Source organism: Coregonus clupeaformis, chromosome 18 (genome assembly GCF_020615455.1).
Source record: "Coregonus clupeaformis isolate EN_2021a chromosome 18, ASM2061545v1, whole genome shotgun sequence".
NCBI lineage: Eukaryota > Metazoa > Chordata > Actinopteri > Salmoniformes > Salmonidae > Coregonus > Coregonus clupeaformis.
The window spans coordinates 57259936-57283240 of record NC_059209.1 but is presented as its reverse complement, the minus strand read 5'-3'; the positions used below and the strand labels follow the sequence as shown (position 1 = coordinate 57283240).

Below are 23305 nucleotides of genomic sequence, written 5' to 3'. Positions count from 1 at the left end.
GTTACATATCCCTCCCATTAGGCTCCTTTTAATGAGGCCCCTCTCTCAGACCACTCCCAGACAGTCCTAGCAAAATTCTTGCTTGAGAAATGTTATTTTGCTAAGAAGTTTTTTATTTTTTTTAAATCATTTTAAATCACAGTAAGGTACTTAATTGTTACCCAGATATGATTTGATATTGAGATAACAACGGCTGCAATGGACCATTAATATTACTTAACTCTTTCTTGGAAAATACAATGACATATCCTTTGGATGTGGCCTCTTTCACAGACACACTGTTTCTTTTCTTTGGTTCTGAAGGGATCAAGACTGAGGTGGCTCAGAGCTTCAGCTGGAGGGAATTTCTAAGGCGCTCAGGTACTTTTTTCACAAAAGTTAACTTGGAAACAAATCGGGGAAATAAACCATAGATGACAGGTTTTTAAGCAACAACATGGAAGAAGACCTGGAGGACATGCACATTAGCCCTTTTCTCTCGCTCTCACCCATCTCCCCCTCGTCCCTCTCTCCTCGCTTGCTCCATCTACTCCTCTCAGTCCCTATCCCACCACCACCATATTAAATGTATGTCATTACTCAAAGTAGCTTCCCCACACACAGCCCTGACTTTAAATTGAACATTGTAGGACGATTTCCATCCCAGGTACATCAGAGCTCAGGGCAGTTCAGGAATGCAGCTCTCCAACACCCTGTGATTAATAGCTCTCCTATACAAGGCCATTCCTAACCAGGTTTCTACACTGGTGCCAGTAATACTGATTGCCAACAGTCACTTCCCCATTCAGTATACATGAGAGAAGAGTGGCTGCTCAGCTGTTGATTCTTTGTAGTTTAATACTTTCTAATATAAAGGTGTGAAAAAGACTGCCTGTGCTGTTTTTCTCTGCATGTTTGTGTGTGAGAAAGCATGCAATATCCTGCCTACCTGGACATGGTACGGTGTATACCATGTGTATCCTGTACATCCAACTAATAAAACTTTGTAACATGTAAACCAGAATTAATTAACAGTTACAAATTGTAGGCTCCTTTTAGTATTTAAAAATATATATATTTTTCAGTGTCAGAAAAAGAGTTGATTTTCATGCAGTCTTGTGGTTGTTATTAGATTCTTGTTGGATGCCTTTGTTTCCATGTTGTTTACCAGATTAGTTGTTATATTCCCTCTTTTGTACTTTGGCATGCTGAGGTCCTATTTCTACTCCCAGAATAATAATTATTCAGTCTTCATAACTTTAATTCTAGGCTCTTCTCAGACACAACAAAACGTGCTGGCAGAATCAACGCCTCCAGCGTCAGAAAGAGATCAATCCTTTAGCCTATCCTGTCAACTTGTCCCCTCCATGTCTTCACACACACTTCGGCACAGTGGGGGACCCTTTCTCATCTGCATGTTTTCCTTTTCAATATCAGTTTTTTTCTTTCCTTTTGTTTTGTCTCAAAGTAAAGCAGAGCATGTTCGTTCTGCCAAACAAGGCTTGTTGTGCCCTCCCATGCAATTGCACCATGACACACAGTGAGAATGGCTGATAACTAAAACTCTCCTCTTGTATGTAGGTTAGAGTAGGCCCTTTTAAGCTCAAAATGTGTGTGTGGGGGTCTTTGAGGGTAGAATGTTAATCTAAGCGAGAGTCATGGCCCAGGGAGCGCACTCCAAGATACACTATATATACAAAAGTATGTGGACACCCCTTCAAATTAGTTGATTCGGCTATTTCAGCCACACCCGTTGCTGTCAGGTGTTACAATCGAGCACACAGCCATGCAATCTCCATAGACAAACACTGGCAGTAGAATGGCCTTACTGAGGAGCTCAGTGACTTTCAACGTGGCACCGTCATAGGATACCACCTTTCCAACAAGTCAGTTCATCAAATTTCTGCATCGCTAGAGCTGCCCCGGTCAACTGTAAGTGCTGTTATTGTGAAATGGAAACATCTAGGAGCAACAACGGTTCAGCCGCGAAGTGGTAGGCCACACAAGCTCACAGAACTGGACCACCAAGTGCTGAGGTGTGTAGCATGTAAAAATAGTTTGTCCTCGGTTGCAACACTCACCGAGTTCCAAACTGCCTCTGGAATCAACGTCAGTACAATAACTGTTTGTCGGGAGCTTAATGAAATGGGTGTCCATGACCGAGCAGCCTCACACAAGCCTAAGATCACCATGCGCAATGCCAAGTATCGGCTGGAGTGGTGTAAAGCTTGTCGCCATTGGACTCGAGCAGTGGAAACGCGTTCTCTGGAGTGATTAATCACTTTTCACCATCTGGCAGTCCGACAGACGAATTTGGGTATGGCGGATGCCAGGAGAACGCTACCTGCCCCAATGCATACTGCCAATTGTAAAGTTTGATGGAGGAGGAATATTGGTCTGGAGGTGTTTTTCATGGTTTGGGCTAGGTCCCTTAGTTCCAGTGAAGGGAAATCTTAACATTACAGCATACAATGACATTCTAGACGATTCTGTGCTTCCAAGTGTTTGGGGAACGCTCTTTCCTGTTTCAGCATGACAATGCCCCCGTGCACAAAGCGAGGTCCATACAGAAATGGTTTGTCGAAATCGGTGTGGAAGAACTTGACTGGCCTGCACAGAGCCCTGACCTCAACCCCATCGAACACCTTTGGGATGAATTGGAACGCCGACTGCGAGCCAGGCATAATCGCCCAACATCAGTGCCCGACCTCACTAATGCTCTTGTGGCTGAATGGAAGCAAGTCCCTGCAGCATTGTTCCAACATCTAGTGGAAAGCCTTCCCAGAAGAGTGGAGGCTGTTATAGCAGCAAAGGGAGACCAACTCCATATTAATGCCATGATTTTGGAATGAGATGTTCGACGAGCAGGTGTCCACATACTTTTGGTCATGTAGTGTACCACCTCAGTGGAACATGAGGCCCAGGCAACCCAGCTGCCTGATTGAAGATGCTTCTGTCTCTGTATTACCCTTTGGTTGTGGTGAAACCTCCAAGGGCAGAGAGTGTAGTGTTAGGAGGATCCTGAGGCTGCAGCTCCATCAAAGAGGCTCAGTATCAGTAGTGGTGCCCCCCTGCTGTGTGCACTGTGGGGTTGAGGGTGTAGGCAGGTGCAGGGCCAAGGAGAGCAGGCTGGTGAGTGACAGACAGCCCTGGTGGATCACAGGGGGTTGAGGGGGCGGTGAGGGCCGGGTACAGGCAGGGGTCTTCTGAGGTAAGGCAGGTTTTACACTGTAGGGAATGGGTTTTCTGAATCTGTCCCAAGTCTAACTCCCTATGGTTGCCCTAAATTCCGTTTAAATTATGTTTGGAAAGCTGCAGTGTTTCAGAAGCTCTTATTTAGCCTCTGTGTTCAGTATGTTTTACAATGTGGCAGTCCCCAGACGTACTGACAGGAGCCACAGAACACACACACACTGAACAATGACAGGGAGCTATGCAAAGTGCCCCTCAAGATCAAAGGCAGAAGAACAAAAAAGTGTTTCTGCGATACAAGGGACAGGAGACAGGCAAAAAACAAATGCTGCTGGCACAACAGACAATTTGTCCAATTCAGTTTCTCCCCTGAAGAAAGATGAATTGTTTTTAAGTCTCCGGAGGGTTTTATTTTCTCTGTTTGTATTGGATTATTTTGCCTGCTTTGACAGGCCTGTGAACTTTTTTTCCAGCTCTTCGACATTCTTTCTCTGTCTCCATTTAGATCTGAAGTCGTGAAAAGGTTGTATCCTAACTGACACCCTTTGTCCTCCCCTGAATTGGTGGGAGGAAATTCAGTTTAAATTACACATTATTGTATTATTTCTCTATTGCATCATAGACCTGTGAACATTTCACAAGGCCGGTAAGGAAGTCACAAAAACAGGTTCCGAGTTGTGGTATTCCTCCAGGTCCCATAGGGCTGTTGGTAAAGAGAGGAGGGAAGGGGAAATCAGGGAGTGCTGAAGTATCAGGTTTCAATGTCCCTGCTGCAGAGTCTTATGCTGCACAGACTGTATGGGGTGGATGGGAGATTTTGTTGATCTCACAAAAGTAACCAATGCGCCACATCTTTTTTTACTGCTTTGTTTTATATAAATGAAAGCTGTGATACAGTAGGGCCCTGATCCCTACCTCACTTGGTGCTGCTTGTGTCTTTAATCATCCCCTTTGTGAACAGTGCAGTGTTTTTTTATTTTATTTTGTATTGGTTTTGGCTGGGATTCAACAGTCTGCTTGCTTCCTCCCTACGCTCCAGCAGGCCTGGGGTCAGTGGCCTGACTGTCACACACTCTGTGCGCTGTCATTTTAAGATGCTCTGTAATAGTATTAAATGTCTGCCTTATCTTCTTGACTTGGCCTTATCTGGCAGGAAGGGATTTCACTGTCTGTCACTGCAGCACGGTCACGTGTTTACTGGCTCTGTGTGTGTGCAAGCAATTTTATTTGCTTATGAGTGGGATTATATTTTTTTGTGAGTCCGTGTCAGGAGTTGGTATGTATTGTATGTGTAATTGAGGTAGAGATATGTTAGGAATTGATTGGTAGCTATTATTATTATTATTTTCTAAATTAGAGAATAGGTCATAGACAGTGGTGGAAAAAGTACTCAATTGTCATACTTGAGTCATTTTCTATTAAGGTATCTTTACTTTTACTCAAGTACAAGTGAAAGTCACCCAGTAAAATACTACTTGAGTAAAAGTCTAAAAGTATTTGGTTTTACATATACTTAATTATCAAAAGTAAATGGAATTGCTAAAATGTATAAATCATTTCAACTTCCTTATATTAAGCAAACCAGATGACACTATTTTTTTATTGGCGGACATAATTTACAAACAAAGCATTTGTGTTTAGTGAGTCCGCCATATCAGAGGTAGTAGGGATGACCAGGGATGTTCTCTTGATAAGTGTGTGAATTGGACCATTTTCCTGTCAAAATGTAACGAGTACTTTTGGGTGTCAGGGAAAATGTATGGAGTAAAAAGTACATTATTTTCTACAGCAATGTAGTGAAGTAAAAGTTGCCAAAAATATAAATAGTAAAGTACAGAACCCAAAAAACTACTTAAGTAGTACTTTAAAGTATTTTTACTTAAGTACTTTACACCACTGATTATAGACAAGTATACAGGTTTTTAAGTCTAATTTACTGACCATGCCAATCAAACAATTGTAGACAATTAGGCATAGGTAATAATACAGTTAAGTCGGAAGTTTACATACACTTAGGTTGGAGTCATTAAAACTTGTTTTTCAACCACTCCACAAATTTCTTGTTAACAAACTATAGTTTTGGCAAGTCTGTTAGGACATCTGCTTTTGTGCATGACACAAGTAATTTTTCCAACAATTGTTTGCAGACAGATTATTTCACTTATAATTCACTGTATCATAATTCCAGTGGGTCAGAAGTTTACATACACTAAGTTGACTGTGCCTTTTAAACAGCTTGGAAAATTCCAGAAAATGATGTCATGGCTTTAGAAGCTTCTGATAGGCTAATTGACATCATTTGAGTCAAGTGCCTTTTTGCTTGACATCATGGGAAAATCAAAAGAAATCAGCCAAGACCTCAGAAAAATAATTGTAGATCTCCACAAGTCTGGTTCGTCCTTGGGAGCAATTTCCAAACGCCTGAAGGTACCACGTTCATCTGTACAAACAATAGTACGCAAGTATAAACACCATGGGACCACGCAGCTGTCATACCGCTCAGGAAGGAGACGCGTTCTGTCTCCTAGAGATGAACGTACTTTGGTGAGAAAAGTGCAAATCAATCCCAGAACAACAGCAAAGGACCTTGTGAAGATGCTGGAGGAAACAGGTATAAATGTATCTTTATCCACAGTAAAACAAGTCCTATATCGACATAACCTGAAAGGACGCTCAGCAAGGAAGAAGCCACTGCTCCAAAACCGCCATTAAAAAATCCAGACTACGGTTTGCAACTGCACATGGGGACAAAGATCGTACTTTTTGGAGAAATGTCCTCTGGTCTGATGAAACAAAAATAGAACTGTTTGGCCATAATGACCATCGTTATGTTTGGAGGAAAAAGGGGGTAGCTTGCAAGCCGAAGAACACCATCCCAACCGTGAAGCACGGGGGTGGCAGCATCATGCTGTGGGGGTGCTTTGCTGCAGGAGGGACTGGTGCACTTCACAAAATAGATGGCATCATGAGGAAGGGAAAATTATGTGGATATATTGAAGCAACATCTCAAGACATCAGTCAGGAAGTTAAAGCTTGGTCGCAAATGGGTCTTCCAAATGGACAATGACCCCAAGCATACTTCCAAAGTTGGCTTAAGGACAACAAAGTCAAGGTATTGGAGTGGCTATCACAAAGCCCTGACCTCAATCCTATAGAAAATGTGTGCGCAGAACTGAAAATGCGTGTGCGAGCAAGGAGGCCTACAAACCTGACTCAGTTACACCAGCTCTGTCAGGAGGAATGGGCCAAAATTCATTATTCAAACTTATTGTGGGAAGCTTGTGGAAGGCTACCCGACATGTTTGACCCAAGTTAATCAATTTTAAAGGCAATGCTACCAAATACTAATTGAGTGTATGTAAACTTCTGACCGACTGGGAATGTGATGAAATAAATAAAAGCTGAAATAAATCATTCTCTCTACTATTATTCTGACATTTCACATTCTTAAAATAAAGTGGTGATCCTAACTGACCTAAGACAGGGAATTTTTACTAGGATTAAATGTCAGGAATTGTGAAAAACTGAGTTGAAATGTATTTGGCTAAGGTGTATGTAAACTTACGACTTCAACTGTAGTACATTATATTATCCTCCTTTGTGTAATGGCTGTCGGTCTCATTTTCTGGGTGTACTAACCGCACCTGTTAGGTCAATGACAATTTCACAATGTCAGAGACTCATGTGGATTTACAGACTCTTAAGTTAGAATTGTTGCCTGACCTAACGTGAGAAGGATCTGGTTACTTTAATGCATCAGTTGCATGTTGGTTTAACATAGTCCTGGTTTGTTGACAACCTGTTATTTCTTCCCTATGGTCAACCCTTTTAGTTGCTGTAGTTGTCACACTCATAAACTATGTCATTAATTGCTGGTTGGCCAGATTGCGACAATATCTCTTAACTGTAGGCCTTTTAATCACCCCTGTTTCATTCCAAGAAGCTGTCTGTATTTGTTACTGTATACCTTGAGCTCTTATATTAAGCAGCCAAAATAAGATTAGTTGAAATCTCAGTGGTGCACAGCACATGAACCATCAACTAAGGTAAGGATCATTATAAAGCCCCCATTCTTCTTAGAGGTTGGAAGGAGTTCAAGCGTGACACAGAAATTGAATTTCTATGGGTTGTCTCCGGTAAGGGCACTCTTAGTTTTATCCTGAGTGCCTGCATCAATTGCTACAGTGCATTCGGGTAAGTATTCAGAGCCCTTGACTTTTTCCACATTTTGTTACCTTACAGCCTTATTCTAAAATTGATTACATCGTTTTTTTCCCCTCATCAATCTACACACACTACCACATAATGACAAATAAAAAACAGGTTTTTAGAAATGTCAGCAAATTTATAAAAACAAAAATGGAAATAAAACATTTACATAAGTATTCAGACCCTTTACTCAGTACTTTGTTGACGCCCCTTTGGCAGCGATTACAGCCTTGAGTTTTCTTGGGTATGACGCTACAAGCTTGGCACACCTGTATTTTGGGAGTTTCTCCTATTCTTCTCTGCAGATCCTCTCAAACACTGTCAGGTTGGATGGGGAGCGTCGCTGCACAGCTATTTTCAGGTCTCTCCAGAGATGTTCGGTCGGGTTCAAGTCCGGGCTCTGGTCGGGCCACTCAAGGACATTCAGAGACTTGTCCCAAAGCCACTCCTGCGTTGTCTTGGCTGTGTGCTTAGGGTCGTTGTCCTGTTGGAAGGTGAACCTTCGCCCCAGTCGGAGGCCCTGAGCGCTCTGGAGCAGGTTTTCATCAAGGATCTCTCTGTACTTTGCTCCGTTCATCTTTCCCTCGATCCTGACTATTTTCCCAGTCCCTGCCGCTGAAAAACATCCCCAACAGCATGATGCACCGTAGGGATAGTGCCAGGTTTCCTCCAGATGTGACGCCTGGCATTCAGGCCAAAGAGTTCAATCTTGGTTTCATCAGACCAGAGAATCCTGTTTCTCATGGTCTGAAAGTCCTTTAGGTGCCTTTTAGCAAACTCCAAGCGGGCTGTCGTGCCTTTTTACTGAGGAGTGGCTTCTGTCTGGCCACTCTACCATGAAGGCCTGATTGGTAGAGTGCTGCAGAGATGGTTGTCCTTTTGGAAGGTTCTCCCATCTCGACAGAGGAACTCTGGAGCTCTGTCAGTGTCCATCGGGTTCTTGGTCACCTCCCTGACCAAGGCCCTTCTACCCCGATTGCTCCGTTTGGCCGGGTGGCCAGCTCTAGCAAGAGTCTTGGTGGTTCCAAACTTCTTCCATTTAAGAATGATGGAGGCCACTGTATTCTTGGGGACCTTCAATGCTGCAGAAATGTTTTGGTACCCTGGGGGGAGGTGAGGGCCCTGATGGAGTGGTGCCAGGAAAATAACCTCTTCTGAACGTCAACAAAACGAAGGAGCTGATCGTGGACTTCAGGAAAAGCAGAGGGAGCATGCCCCTATCCACATCAACGAGACCGCAGTGGAGAAGGTGGAAAGCTTGAATTTCCTCTGCGTACACATCACTGACCATCTGAAATGGTCCACCCACACAAGACCGTGTGGTGACAGCGCCTCTTCAACCTCAGGAGGCTGAAGAAATTCAGCTTGGCCCCTAAGACCCTCAGAAACTTTTACAGATGCACAATTGAGAGCATCCTGTCGGGCTGTATAACCGCCTGGTACGGCAACTGCACTGCCCGCAACCGCAGGGCTCTCCAGAGGGTGGTGCGGTCTGCCCAACGCATCACCGGGGGCACACTGCCTGCCCTCCAGGATACCTACAGCACCCGATGTCACAGGAAGGCCAAAAAGATAATCAAGGACATCAACCACCCGAGCCACGGCCTGTTCACCCCGCTATCATCCAGAAGGCGAGGTCAGTACAGGTGCATCAAAGCTGGGACCGAGAGACTGAAAAACAGCTTCTATCTCAAGGCCATCAGACTGTTAAATATACATCACTAGCCGGCAACCACCCAGTTACTCAACCCTGCGCCTTAGAAGCTGCTGCCCTGTATACATAGACATGGAATCACTGGCCACTTTAATAATGGAACACTAGTAATTTCAATCATGTTTACATACTGCTTTACTCATCTCATATGTATATACTGTATTCTATTCTACTGTATTTTAGCCAATGCCACTCCGACATTGCTCGTCCTAATATTTATATATTTCTTAATTCCATTCTTTTACTTTTTAGATTTGTGTATTGTTGTGAATTGTTAGATACTACTGCACTGTTGGAGCTAGGAACACAAGCATTTCGCTACACCCGCAATAACATCTGCTAAATATGTGTATGTGACCAATACAATTTGATTTGATGGAGGCCACTGTGTTCTTGGGGACCTCCAATGCTGCAGAAATGTTTTGATACCCTTCCCCAGATCTGTGCCTCGACACAATCCTGTCTCAGAGCTCTACGGACAATTTCTTCGACCTCATGGCTTGGTTTTTGCTCTGACATGCACTGTCAACTGTGGGACCGTTATATAGACAGGTGTGTGCCTATCCAAATCATGTCCAATCAATTGAATTTACCACAGTTGGACTCCAAGTTGTAGAAACATCTCAAGGATGATCAATGGAAACAGGATGCACCTGAGCTCAATTTTGAGTCCCATAGCAAAGGGTCTGAATACTTATGTAAATAAGGTATTTCTGTTTTGAATTTTGTATAAATTTGCCTAAATGTTTTCGCTTTGTGATTATGGGGTATTGTGTGTAGTTTGAGGAAAAACATGTATTTAATCTATTTTAGAATAAGGCTCTAACGTAACAAAATGTGGAAAAAGTGAAGAGGTCTGAATATTTTCCGAATGCACCGTAAGTGGTATAATCTTTCCACATGCCCCCATATTTGTTCAGACCTTGACACAGCTGTAACCCCCTACCTACACCTTGACACAGCTTTAACCCCCTACCTACACCTTGACACAGCTGTAACCCCCTACCTACACCTTGACACAGCTGTAACCCCCTACCTACACCTTGACACAGCTGTAACCCCCTAACTACACCTTGACACAGCTGTAACCCCCTACCTACACCTTGACACAGCTGTAACCCCCTACCTACACCTTGACACAGCTGTAACCCCCTACCTACACCTTGACACAGCTTTAACCCCCTACCTACACCTTGACACAGCTTTAACCCCCTACCTACACCTTGACACAGCTGTAACCCCCTACCTACACCTTGACACAGCTGTAACCCCCTAACTACACCACTATAACCTCTCCACTATCCTATAGATCATACTTACTGTAGCAGTATTTCCACCTCTGCTGGTCCCTTCTATTACGTTGCATGACAGGTGGGTGATGCTACTAGGAGTGTCATACTGTTGACAGTGAGTCACACTGCTGTGCCTAGTAGGCCAAAGTGTGTTATTAGGGGCAGGGGTTAGCTGGGGAGATTGTGTTTTGATCTGCTTGGCAGGTCAGGTGCAGTTATAACTGGCATGGAGGTCCAGGCCCACTACAGGCCAGCCAGTACCTCACTAATCTGGGGGAGGGGAGATTAAGCATGGAAGGTGGATGATCTGAGAAAAGAGCAGATTTAGTTTGTCTGCCTCTCAATTCATACAGTATAAAAGCAGTGATGTGGTTAGTCTGATATTGAGTCAGTCAATTTCAATTTAGGAATGCACCCATGTGACTCCCAGCTGCTGTATTACACATTTCTATGAAACAGATATGTCTGTATGACTCACACAGTACAGCTTCCCAATGCTTTTCAATAAACCACCGCTTCTGTTCTCCGTCTATGTTTCTGCTGTGATCTGAGAGTTATGTTAGAGCATTAGTCACTGCTGTCTCCTCCTCATTACCTAGGCAGATGAATGGCTGTCATTATCTGTGTGGTAGTTTCCCTGTTAATTATAATGGGTTGTGATACACTGCTGTCTGTCTGTGTCATACACTGCTCTAGCTACCTGCCTGCCTATCTGTCTGCTCCCAGGTGTGAGTGGGGAGGATGTGGAGGACCTGCATGTGTTCCTACTGGTCTGTGGCCTGAGGAGAGTGAAAGATCCTCTCTATCTGCTGGAGGCATTCTCAGGTACAGGATTACCACCTAGTCCCTATATGGTGTCCTAAGTACATCCTCTGCCTTGACTTTCACTGGACACAAGCCCTGCTACAATTACATTATCTGATCTTGTATTTGAGCTAATTTTACATTTGTATTGCCACACAGAAGCACATGGAAAGTAAATCAGTCACTGTCTCTGGTTGATCTCTTTCAGAGTGGCACACTGAGAATCCCCTGGTAGTGCTCATCATCATCGGACCTAAGGTGAGTGACTATAATAGGATCAGGGTGATTGTACAGCTGAGGTCAAGCCTTTTTTACCTCCTTTACTGTCTGCATGTGTCTGTTAAAGCAGATCAGTGCACGGCCAGCAACCTGCCTCCGGAGGTAGGTCAAAGGTTCCTCTAATTGGATGTAGCAAAGAACAGCATTAGCCGGCATTAGCTGGAATAACGGGCGGCATTGAGCGGCTCGCGAGCTGCAGACTTAGGAGCCAGGGGGAGTTACAGTTTCAGTGCTGGGCTGCCCCTACCCGCCTGACTCTCTGCCTTCCTGTTCTCTCAGAGCAGCCAGCCCACTGTACTGCTGCAGTGCAGCCACTGGACAAGCCCCAGCACCAAGAAATCTGCTGGGCTAGTTTATAGTCTGGCCCACCCAGGGGTTTCCACCCTGCCAGGGGTACGGTCACACACCACTGGGCCCCAGTGTCATAGAGGGCAGCATGGGATTAGGCTGCTGATAGATCTCTCTCTGTCACATACTGTGTGTTAAGAGGGCAGTGGTTCGCTTGATTTATTAAAAAATATGAATAGTTATATTTCATTTACAATTATTATGACCAGCTTATGAAATAGTATTGATTTGATAATGCACTTTCACTGTCTTGATTCATTTGTTGCTATTTTTCAAAGTCTTTGTATTGCATTGGCATGATAGTTGATAAAACCTGGTTAAAAAGAGTAGAGCCAGAATGCCAGATGAAATCACCATTACTGCATAGTAGCAGGAAGAAGGGTGCTCTCACCTCTAGCACTAAAACATGAACGTTTTCCACTGATTTGATTGCAGTCTACTTTCTGTGCTTGAGTATTGATCTTCTGAGAAGGGCTGCCAAAGAGATGCTGTACCTTAGCTGACAAAGGCCACCTTGGTGCTTTTACCCCTGCTCTCTCTTCTTGTGTGTTCTCCACCATTTGGTTTTTTCCTATTGATTCTGTGTGGGCCTCCTCCCACAGACAGCTTTAATCACGCCATCAAATAATGTTGTTTTTGTATTTTTTTGTTTAACTGATTCTCTGAAATAGCAGTATCATAAAAAGGTCTATTGTGTTTTTGCGTTGTTCAAAGGCATCTTTGAGTAGAATTGGCCAGGGGCACACTACTGTCTAGGCTGATGTTATTGCTGCTCTGCTGTGGTTTGTGTTGTTGTTTGATAAGAAGATTCAGTGAAAGCAGAGTCTTTTAGTGATTCATGTAGACGACATCAAATGAAACACAGTGGTGTCTGTGCTCAAATGTATTTCTGTTCGCTAAGATATGAAGGCAACAAAATATCCATCCGTTCTATGTTAAATAAACACTATGCTGGAGATGTATTGCTAATTATTAAATGCAAGATAATCTAGTTGTTTAAGGTTGATGGGTAAGATATAAAGGTATGTCTCTCTCTCCAAACAATTTCACACAGATTCTGTTATTCTGTCTAGTTTGTTAAAACGATTATATTACCAGTAATCTATTCATATATTGATATCTGTATCAGTACTATATCAAGGAGTAGTAATCACTGATGCCATTGTCTCCCTGACCCTTTTTTATCTTTGTAAATCCTAGCTTTGTTTCTGGATGTTGAGTATTCTCAAGTAAGATTATTTGCATGTGATACACAAATGCGCATTAAATATCACATTTCAATTCTGAAAAGTGATAAGCATGACAATAAAACAAAAAAAAGGAAAAACCAACTTGCGTGCTGTATCTTTGACCTAAATTGCTATGATGCTTGGACTTTGCGGTGGGCCAGCTAATGCACACAAATCCCACAGCGCAATTAATCAGATTGGGCACCCACCCCACCCTGACCCCAATCTCTGAAAATACAGGATTTTCAGAAAATGATTTGGGCATGTTAGAAATGATAAGCTGTGACATTGTTGTATATCTTATGGTCATGATTAAGGCATGGCTGTCATTATGTCATAGAGGTACAGTGACTTCAGAAAGTATTCATACCCCTTGAGAATTATTCACAATTTTCCCATCTACACACAATACCCCATAATGACAAAGTGAAAACATGTTTTTCGAAAATTTTGCAAATTTATTGAAATACAGAAATATTACATTTACATACAGTGCCTTCAGAAAGTATTCACAACCCTTGACTTTTTCCACATTTTGTTGTGTTAGGGATGGATCGAAATGTACACAATGGTTACCAGGAAGAGGAGGGTCACTATCAATTGATTAAGCTGTTCACTTTCTGTACATTTATAATATGTTTAAATCCAGACCGCTTTTAGGGAAACACTTGGGTTAAGACACAGAAGAAGAGTAGCCAGCAGTTAAAGCTTAAATGTTACTGCATCGGTAGGCCTACTCTGTCTGGGGTGGAAAGATATGCCTAACATTTTGAAAGTACCATGCTCAGATTCCTAATGACTTCTCAGATTTAATTATTTGCAAACTGGGACAGTTTCGTTGCAAACAAGACACTTATTTGGCATTGGAGACATATAAGCTGAACAGCCCTATCTCTCTGTCCATTCTTAGCTTGTCATTTCTGTGGTATAAAAAAATATTCTGCTAATATGTAAAATGACGTAGAATTGCATGACATGTTTATAAAATGAGTTTTTTTCTTGGAATTGCAAATACGATGATGGGTTAATGCAATGCTTTTACTATAAAGGAGATCGTTCCACCCCTACTCTTGTCCACAGTAGTCTGCGAACCCACAACCTTCTGGCCCGCAGCCCTTCCTGCGTTGCCATGTAATGCTTGCAGGACGAAGAATAGTTTCTAAAACTGCATATCTAAGGCTCTGGTCTATCCAAGAATTGAGGGTAAACGGTAGACATGTTCTCTGCAATCCACTTTGTTTTAGTTATTATTTGGGGTAAAGGGTAGGGTCACTTTTCTTTTTTCTTTTTTTTTAAGCGTTCAGGGAGGGTTTAGGTCAAATATATTTTGCTGAAAGGAGGGCCATCAATTTTCATTTCAGAGAGGTCTGATTTTCTCCATGTAACCCTTATTATAAATAATGTTCACTCCCTTACAGCCTGAATTTAAAATGGATTACATTTAGATTTTGTCACTGGCCTACACACAATACCGCATAATGTCAAAGTGGAGTAATGTTTTTAGACATTTTTACAAATTTAATTAAAAAATGAAAAGCTGAAATGTATTGAGTCAATAAGTATTCAACCCCTTTGGGATGGCAAACTTAAATAAGTTCAGGAGTCAATACGTTACAATCCTGTACAGAATAAAAACACCCCTGAGTCAATACAGTGGGGAAAAAAGTATTTAGTCAGCCACCAATTGTGCAAGTTCTCCCACTTAAAAAGATGAGAGAGGCCTGTAATTTTCATCATAGGTACACGTCAACTATGACAGACAAAATGAGATTTTTTTCCAGAAAATCACATTGTAGGATTTTTAATGAATTTATTTGCAAATTATGGTGGAAAATAAGTATTTGGTCAATAACAAAAGTTTCTCAATAATTTGTTATATACCCTTTGTTGGCAATGACACAGGTCAAACGTTTTCTGTAAGTCTTCACAAGATTTTCACACTGTTGCTGGTATTTTGGCCCATTCCTCCATGCAGATCTCCTCTAGAGCAGTGATGTTTTGGGGCTGTCGCTGGGCAACACGGACTTTCAACTCCCTCCAAAGATTTTCTATGGGGTTGAGATCTGGAGACTGGCTAGGCCACTCCAGGACCTTGAAATGCTTCTTACGAAGCCACTCCTTCGTTGCCCGGGCGGTGTGTTTGGGATCATTGTCATGCTGAAAGACCCAGCCACGTTTCATCTTCAATGCCCTTGCTGATGGAAGGAGGTTTTCACTCAAAATCTCACGATACATGGCCCCATTCATTCTTTCCATTACATGGATCAGTCGTCCTGGTCCCTTTGCAGAAAAACAGCCCCAAAGCATGATGTTTCCACCCCCATGCTTCACAGTAGGTATGGTGTTCTTTGGATGCAACTCAGCATTCTTTGTCCTCCAAACACGACGAGTTGAGTTTTTACCAAAAAGTTATATTTTGGTTTCATCTGACCATATGACATTCTCCCAATCCTCTTCTGGATCATCCAAATGCACTCTAGCAAACTTCAGACGTGCCTGGACATGTACTGACATGTACTGGACACGTCTCGCACTGCAGGATTTGAGTCCCTGGCGGCGTATTGTGTGTTACTGATGGTAGGCTTTGTTACTTTGGTCCCAGCTCTCTGCAGGTCATTCACTAGGTCCCCCCGTGTGGTTCTGGGATTTTTGCTCACCGTTCTTGTGATCATTTTGACCCCACGGGGTGAGATCTTGCGTGGAGCCCCAGATCGAGGGAGATTATCAGTGGTCTTGTATGTCTTCCATTTCCTAATAATTGCTCCCACAGTTGATTTCTTCAAACCAAGCTGCTTACCTATTGCAGATTCAGTCTTCCCAGCCTGGTGCAGGTCTACAATTTTGTTTCTGGTGTCCTTTGACAGCTCTTTGGTCTTGGCCATAGTGGAGTTTGGATTGTGACTGTTTGAGGTTGTGGACAGGTGTCTTTTATACTGATAACAAGTTCAAACAGGTGCCATTAATACAGGTAACGAGTGGAGGACAGAGGAGCCTCTTAAAGAAGAAGTTACAGGTCTGTGAGAGCCAGAAATCTTGCTTGTTTGTAGGTGACCAAAAACTTATTTACCACCATAATTTGCAAATAAATTCATTAAAAATCCTACAATGTGATTTTCTGGATTTTTTTTCTCAATTTGTCTGTCATAGTTGACGTGTACCTATGATGAAAATTACAGGCCTCTCTCTCTCATCTTTTTAAGTGGGAGAACTTGCACAATTGGTGGCTGACTAAATACTTTTTTCCCCCACTGTACATGTTACAGTCACCTTTGGCAGCGTTTATAACTGTGTCTTTCTGGGTAAGTCTCCAAGAGCTTTGCACACCTAGATTGTACAATATTTGCCCAGTATTCTTTTAAAAAATCTGCAAGCTCTGTCGAATTGGTTGTTGATCATTGACATAGATTTTCAAGCAGATTTAAGTCAAAACTGTAACTCGGCCATTCGGGAACATTCACTGTCTGCTTGGTAAGCAACTCCAGTGGAGATTTGGCCTTGTGTTTTAGGTTATTGTCCTGCTGAAAGGTGAATTCATCTCCCAGTGTCTGGTGGAAAGCAGACTGAACCAGGTTTTCCTCTAGGATTTTGCCTGTGCTTAGCTCCATTCTGTTTCTTTTTTTATCCTGAAAAACTCCCCAGTCCATATTGATTACAAGCATACCAATGACATGATGCAGCCAACACTATGCTTGAAAATATGAAGAGTGGTACTCAGTAATGTTATGTGCAAGTCCAATACAACACATAACACTTTGTATTCAGGACAAAAAAATGAATTGCTTTGCAAATTTTTTTGCAGAATTACTTTATTGCCTTGTTGCAAACAGGATGCATGTTTTTGGAATATTTGTATTCTGTACAGGCTTCCTTCTTTTCAGTCTGTCAATTAGGTTAATATTGTGGAGTAACTACAATGTTGTTGCGCCATCCTCAGTTTTCTCCTATCACAGCCATTAAACTATGTAACTGTTTTAAAGTCACCAATGGCCTCATGGTGAAATCCCGGAGCGGTTTCCTTCCTCTCCAGCAACTGAGTTAGGAAGGTGACTTTATCTTTGTAGTGACTAAGTGTATTGATACACCATCTAAAGTGTAATTAATAACTTCATCATGCTCAAAGGGCTATTCAATGTCTACTTTCTTTATTTTTACCCATCTACCAATATGTGCCCTTCTTTGCGGCATTGGAAAACCTCCCTGGTCTTTGTGGTTTAATCTGTGTTTGAAATTCACTGCTCGGCTTAGGGACCTTACAGATGGTATGTGTGGGGTACAGAGATGAGGTAGTCATTCAAAAATCATGTTAAACACTATTATTGCACACAGAGTGAGTCCATGCAACTTATTATGTGACATGTTAAGCACATTTTTACTCCTGAACATATTTATGCTTGCCATGACAAAAAATTTCAGCTTTACATCTTTTGTATTAATTTGTAAAAATTCCACTGACATTATGGGGTATTGTGAATAGGCCACTTACACAAAATCTAAGTGTAATCCATTTTAAATTCAGGCTGTAACACAACAAAATGTGGAAAAAGTCAAGGGGTATGAATACTTTCTTGAAATATAAACGAATGCTCAAGCTCATTAAATATACTGAACAAAAATATAAACACAACATGTAAAGTGTTTGTCCCATGTTTCATGAGCTGAAATAAAAGTTCCCAGAAATGTTCCATATGCACAAAAAGCTAATTTCTATAAAATGTTGTGCACAAATTTATTTACATCCCTGTTAGTGAGCATTTCTCCTTCGCCAAGGTAATCCATCCACCTGACAGGAGTGGCAAATCAAGAAGCTGATTAAACAGCATGATCATTACACAGGTGCACCTTGTGCTGGGGACATTAAAAGGCCACTCTAAAATGTGCAGTTTTGTCACACAACACAAAGCCACAGAGGGAGCATGCAATTGGCATGCTGACTGCAGGAATGTCCACCAAAGCTGTTGCCAGAGAATTGTATGTAAATGTTTCTACCTTAAGCCGCCTCCAATATTGTTTTAGAGAATTTGGCAGTATGTCCAACTGGCCTCACAACCGCAGACCACGTGTAACCATGCCAGCCCAGGACCTCTACATCCGGCTTCTTCACCTGTGGGATCATCTGAGACTAGCCACCTGGACAGCTGATAAAACTGTGGGTTTGCACAACCAAAGGATTTCTGCACAAACTGTCTGAAACCGTCTCAGGGAAGCTCATCTGCGTGCTCGTCATCCTCACCAGGGTCTTGACCTGACTGCAGTTCGATGTCGTAACCAACTTCAGTGGGTAAATGTTCACCTTCGATGGCCACTGGCACGCTGGAGAAGTGTGCTCGTCACAGATTAATCCTGGTTTTCAACTGTACCGGGCAGATGGAAGACGTGGGCGAGCGGTTTGCTGATGTCAACGTTGTGAACAGAGTGCACCATGGTGGCATTGGGTTATGGTATGGACAGGCATAAGCTATGGACAACGAACGCAATTGCATTTTGAATGCACGAGCTCCTGAGTGGCGCAGTGGTCTAAGGCACTGCATCGCAGTGCTAACTGTGCCACTAGAGATCCTGGTTCGAATCCAGGCTCTGTCGCAGCCGGCCGCGACCGGGAGACTCATGGGCGGCGCACAATTGGCCCAGCGTCGTCCAGGGTAGGGGAGGGAATGGCCGGCAGGGATGTAGCTCAGTTGATAGAGCATGGCGTTTGCAACACCAGGGTTGTGGGTTCGATTCCCATGGGGGGCCAGTATAAAAAAATATGTATTCACTAACTGTAAGTCGCTCTGGATAAGAGCGTATGCTAAATGACTAAAATGTAAATGTAATACCGTGATGAGATACTGAGGCCCACTGTCGTGACATTCATCCGCCGCCATCACCTAATGTTTCAGCATGATAATACACGGCCCTATTCCGCAAGGATCTGTACACAATTCCTGGAAGCTGAAAATGTCCCAGTTCTTCCATGGCCTGTATACTCACCAGCCATGTCACCCACTGAGCATGTTTGGGATGCTCTGGATCGACGTGTACAACAGTGTTCCAGTTCCCGCCAATATCCAGCAACTTCGCACAGCCATTAAAGAGGAGTGGGACAACATTCCACAGGCCACAATTAACAGCCTGATCAACTCTATGCGAAGGAGATGTCGTGCTGCATGAGGCAAATGGTGGTTACACCAGATACTGACTGGTTTTCTGATCCACGCCCCTACATTTATTTATTTATTTCAATTGACTGATTTCCTTCTATTAACTGTAACTCAGCAAAATCTTTGAAATTGTTGTCTGTTGCGTTCATATTTTTGTTCAGTGTAGTTAAACAGCATCAAGTCTAACGTGCTTTGAGTGGAACATAGACAGTTTTTACCACCAAATAGATAGTTATGTCAAAAAGTGTATTTTAAAGTATTTGTTTTCTCTGATTTTTCTCTTAGATTGATCCTGTGTTTACTGAAGAAGTAGAAGCAATCAGTAAAAGGTAAAGCCTTTCAAACTTTTCTTTAATGGTTATCAGTTTAGTAGAACATTATCGCTGACTAAAGATCTGCCAAACTGATATGGACCCTGCCGCTCATGTGAGAAATTCAAAGACACCCAGGCTTATCTAACGCTTTATCCCGTGTGGCCCAAGAAAGCATGTAAACAAACTTTGCTTATGTCTTCAGTAGTGTTAGCAGAATGTAAATTAAAAAGATGTAGTCTAGCTTGTTATCTTTCCACCCCCTGACAGAGGCATGGCTCAGTTCTGAGAGATATTAACCAAAGGGCTTCACCTCTTGGTCAATGTGGTTTCAGACAGTGAGGAAACAGCCCTGTCTCTCTATGGTTAGGACTTCATGTACTTTCAGAGCATGTCATGTCAATCATACTGCACCGTGGCGCCAGCGGTCCGTGCATCATGCCCTGCACCTGTCACTCCTGCCTGTCATTCACGGCTGTGTGTGCCCCGTGGTGAGCCCTGTGTCACGCAGAGTGCTGCTACTGCTGTGTTTCTCCCAGGTTAGCAGGGGTTTACCTGGCCCAGGAGATGAGCCAAGAGGAGCTCCATGCTGCTATGAGGAGGTCAGCTGCCCTGGTTAACAGTTCAGTCTCCGAGGGGATGTCCGCTGCCATTTTAGAGGTGCTTATCCTCAGGGGTGAGGGATCACTATATGGGGCAAAGTCAGCAATCATCTTTTTATCATTACAGTCATCATTGTCATTATTTCCACTGGCATGCTCCGCCCACAAAATCTATCACAATGTATATTGTTAATTCAGCTCAGAATATAATATGTTGGTGTCACATGCAGCTCTTTCAAGGCACCAATATTCCACCCTGGGAACATTTGTATTATTTGATTAAAGTGTTAAATGACCTGTACCAGAGCAATTATGAGAATGAATAGCTTGTCATACTATCTTTCCAGAATTGGGTGTAATCCTCTTAATCTGTTTTAAACACTGTAGATTAAAACAATCCACAGAAGGCTTAAACACTGATTAGCATGTTTCACTTCCAGAACCTTCTGATGAGGTATTACCTGAATTAATGACAGTTAAGTCCCAAGGGGATACCAACAAGTAAAGTAAATTAAGGGCTAGAAGATGCCAGCTAGCTAACAATAGCCGTTCCCGAGTCAGGTGTGTGGGGTTTGATGTAGCTGTGTCTGTGTCATGTATTGTGTTGTTCAGGCAATGGATCTGGAGGTACCGGTGGTGGCTCGTGACATCCCAGGCAACACAGCGGTGGTGCAACATGAGGTCACTGGTCTGCTCTACTCATCCCCTAAGGTAAGAACCCTTCCAATGGTTACCAGTCAAAGCTGTAAGATGACTTTCACTTCCACTGTGCAAGAGGCTAATGCAGAAGAAAGACAGCCACCAGCAGCAGCAACATAACTGAGCCTACCACTGAGGTGTATTAGACCCACCTAAAAGAATATAATAATAATATATACATTTACATTTTAGTCATTTAGCAGACGCTCTTATCCAGAGCGACTTACAGTTAGTGAGTTTTTTTTATACTGGCCCCCCGTGGGAATTGAACCCACAACCCTGGCGTTGCAAGCGCCATGCTCTACCAACTGAGCTACACAGGACCAAGTATCAGACAATTTTATCCAAAGCAACTTAGTCATGCTGCATACATTTTACGTATGGGTGGTCCCTGGAATAAAACCCACTACCCTGGCATTACAAGTGCCATGCTCTACCAACTCAGCTACAAAGGACCATAGAATGCGGCTGTCTTTCCCCTATTACAGTCTGCTGTTTCTGAGTATTAACCTACTGTACTAGACACAATCTTTATGCTATAGTTTTTTGTTAGGCTTAAAATAACAACCCAAAATGACATAATAGTTTGGTGGTGCGTAAGTAGGTAAAAAGGGATTCAACATGTCTTAGGGGCCTAGACTTTAGTGAGAATGTAGACCAGTGAACAGTATCCAGTGAACTGTATAATGGTACACGGCAGCAACCAGGCATGTGGAGAAAGCGAGAGGTCCTTGGAGGGTCACTTTAACTAACTGCTCAGAGAGGTTTTATGTGAGAGCAGCGGTAGGTGTCAGCCGGCAGTGGGTACGTCCTCAGCATGGTATGGTGGCAGGCAGGAGGGCGACATTAGCGTAATGCTGCTATGATGCCAAGAGATAAGTCAGTCCTCTTCTCTCCAGGGGAGGTCGTGTCACGTGTGCTCAGCTGAGGCGTGGAGAAATCCCTCCAAGGGGGAACCTCACACAGATTGCTGCAGAGACCAGGGTTAGCTAAACCATGACTTCTAGCTAACAGCTTCTGCTGTTTCAACTGAAACTCTCTGGCTGACACAACTTTTTCACACAGGATAATTTACATGTTGCTCAAGCCTTTCCCAGCGCTGATAATGTGTTATTGGCCATTCATCAATTTGTGGTGTTGACTTGTTCATTTGACACGGTACATAACACTCCTCAAGAGTGTTCGAAATGTACTATAAAAGCTGTCAAAAAATCAAGCACTTGGATGCCTGTAGCACTATAACCAGTATGGCATTTTCAGAACGACTGTAGTATATTTTTGATGGAGTCCATTGAATATAGAAGAACTTGACTTTTAATGGTTTTGCTGGGAATTCATGGCTCTCATATGGCTTCAACTCAAATGAAGAGGCACTCCAAATATGATCACATCACTTGAGTGAAGTAAAACGGCCTGATGCTCTGGCGTTGGCTGCAGCTCTGTTTACCCACAAGGCTCTCTGCTCCAGGAGATCTTGGCTGCTGTGCCTGAGCCCTTACTGAAAGGCTGTGTGAATCTGTGTTATTACATCCCTGGTCGCAGCCTCCCAGGCCACTAAAAAAGCTGCCAGAATCCAAGAAGGACCTTATGGACTCCAAACATTTCCACCGGTGCTCAGGGATAATGTCATTACTCATTTTGTAATTGCTTGATATATTTCTCCCCATCTCATCCTGACAGCTGGTGTGGCAGGGCCATTAAATAGCAGCAGACAGACACTGTTTGTGTTCCACTCCCTTCATAAACAAATAGGAAGCAGCAGCCATCAGAATATGTTGCAAAGGGCCATTGCACGGGCCTATTTGAAACTGGTCACAGATGTCTCCATCAATTAGCAAGGCAGAGCACATTCAATGAGTGTTTACCAGTCAGAATAGCAACATTCCCTCATGTCATTCACTGCTGTGGTTGGTTACACCTAATTAACTCACTGCTTTAATGGGTTCTTAGAGGCTTGTTAAATAAATAAATAAAATTACAAGTGGAATGTTTATTTTTGGGTAAAATACTAGTACAGATGTGTGCTTCATTCAGTAACTTCTGAAGCATTGATTGTCCTTGCCCCACCTCCAGGAATTTGTGCGTGTGTCTCAGAGGCTGCTGGTAGACGGGGAGCTGCGGGAGCGTGTGGTGACGAACGGGAAGCGCTACGTTGAGGAGCACCACAGCCTGGACCATGAGAGGGAGGCCTACCAGAGGCTGGTGGACACTCTGCACTGAGGCTGCGCAGACTAACCAGCTCCTCTGTCTCAATCCTACTGTCTCTCAGGAACAACCAAGGGCTCTATTAAATCTGTATACGATTAATCGATACAAATGAATAGAGCCCTAAGTCAGTGACACAGATGGAACTACCCAAGCAGAAGATACATCTCCTTCAAATTTTGATATTTAGTTGCGTTGACCATATCCAGTTTGGGTTAGTGCAATCCTGGATCCTTGGGACATCCCTACCCTAACCTTAACCATAACCCTTACCTAACCTTAACATTTACCCTAACCTTAAC

The 23305-nt window shown here is 43.0% G+C and overlaps 1 protein-coding gene across 2 annotated transcripts in view; it reads left to right on the top strand.

The window, feature by feature from the left end:
* Positions 1–23305, top strand: part of glt1d1 (glycosyltransferase 1 domain containing 1) — a 32472-nt gene extending 9167 nt beyond the window's left edge. The window contains exons 6-12 of one of the 2 annotated variants that reach the window (XM_041863613.2): positions 304–360; positions 11113–11211; positions 11399–11448; positions 19472–19515; positions 20037–20157; positions 20712–20810; positions 22872–23305. In XM_041863613.2, coding sequence (XP_041719547.1) covers positions 304–360; positions 11113–11211; positions 11399–11448; positions 19472–19515; positions 20037–20157; positions 20712–20810; positions 22872–23018 — 617 coding nt within the window. In that variant the 3' untranslated portion in view covers positions 23019–23305. Of the gene's footprint in view, positions 1–303; positions 361–11082; positions 11212–11398; positions 11449–19471; positions 19516–20036; positions 20158–20711; positions 20811–22871 lie in introns of both variants that reach the window. The other variant, XM_041863612.1, reaches the window with a different exon arrangement.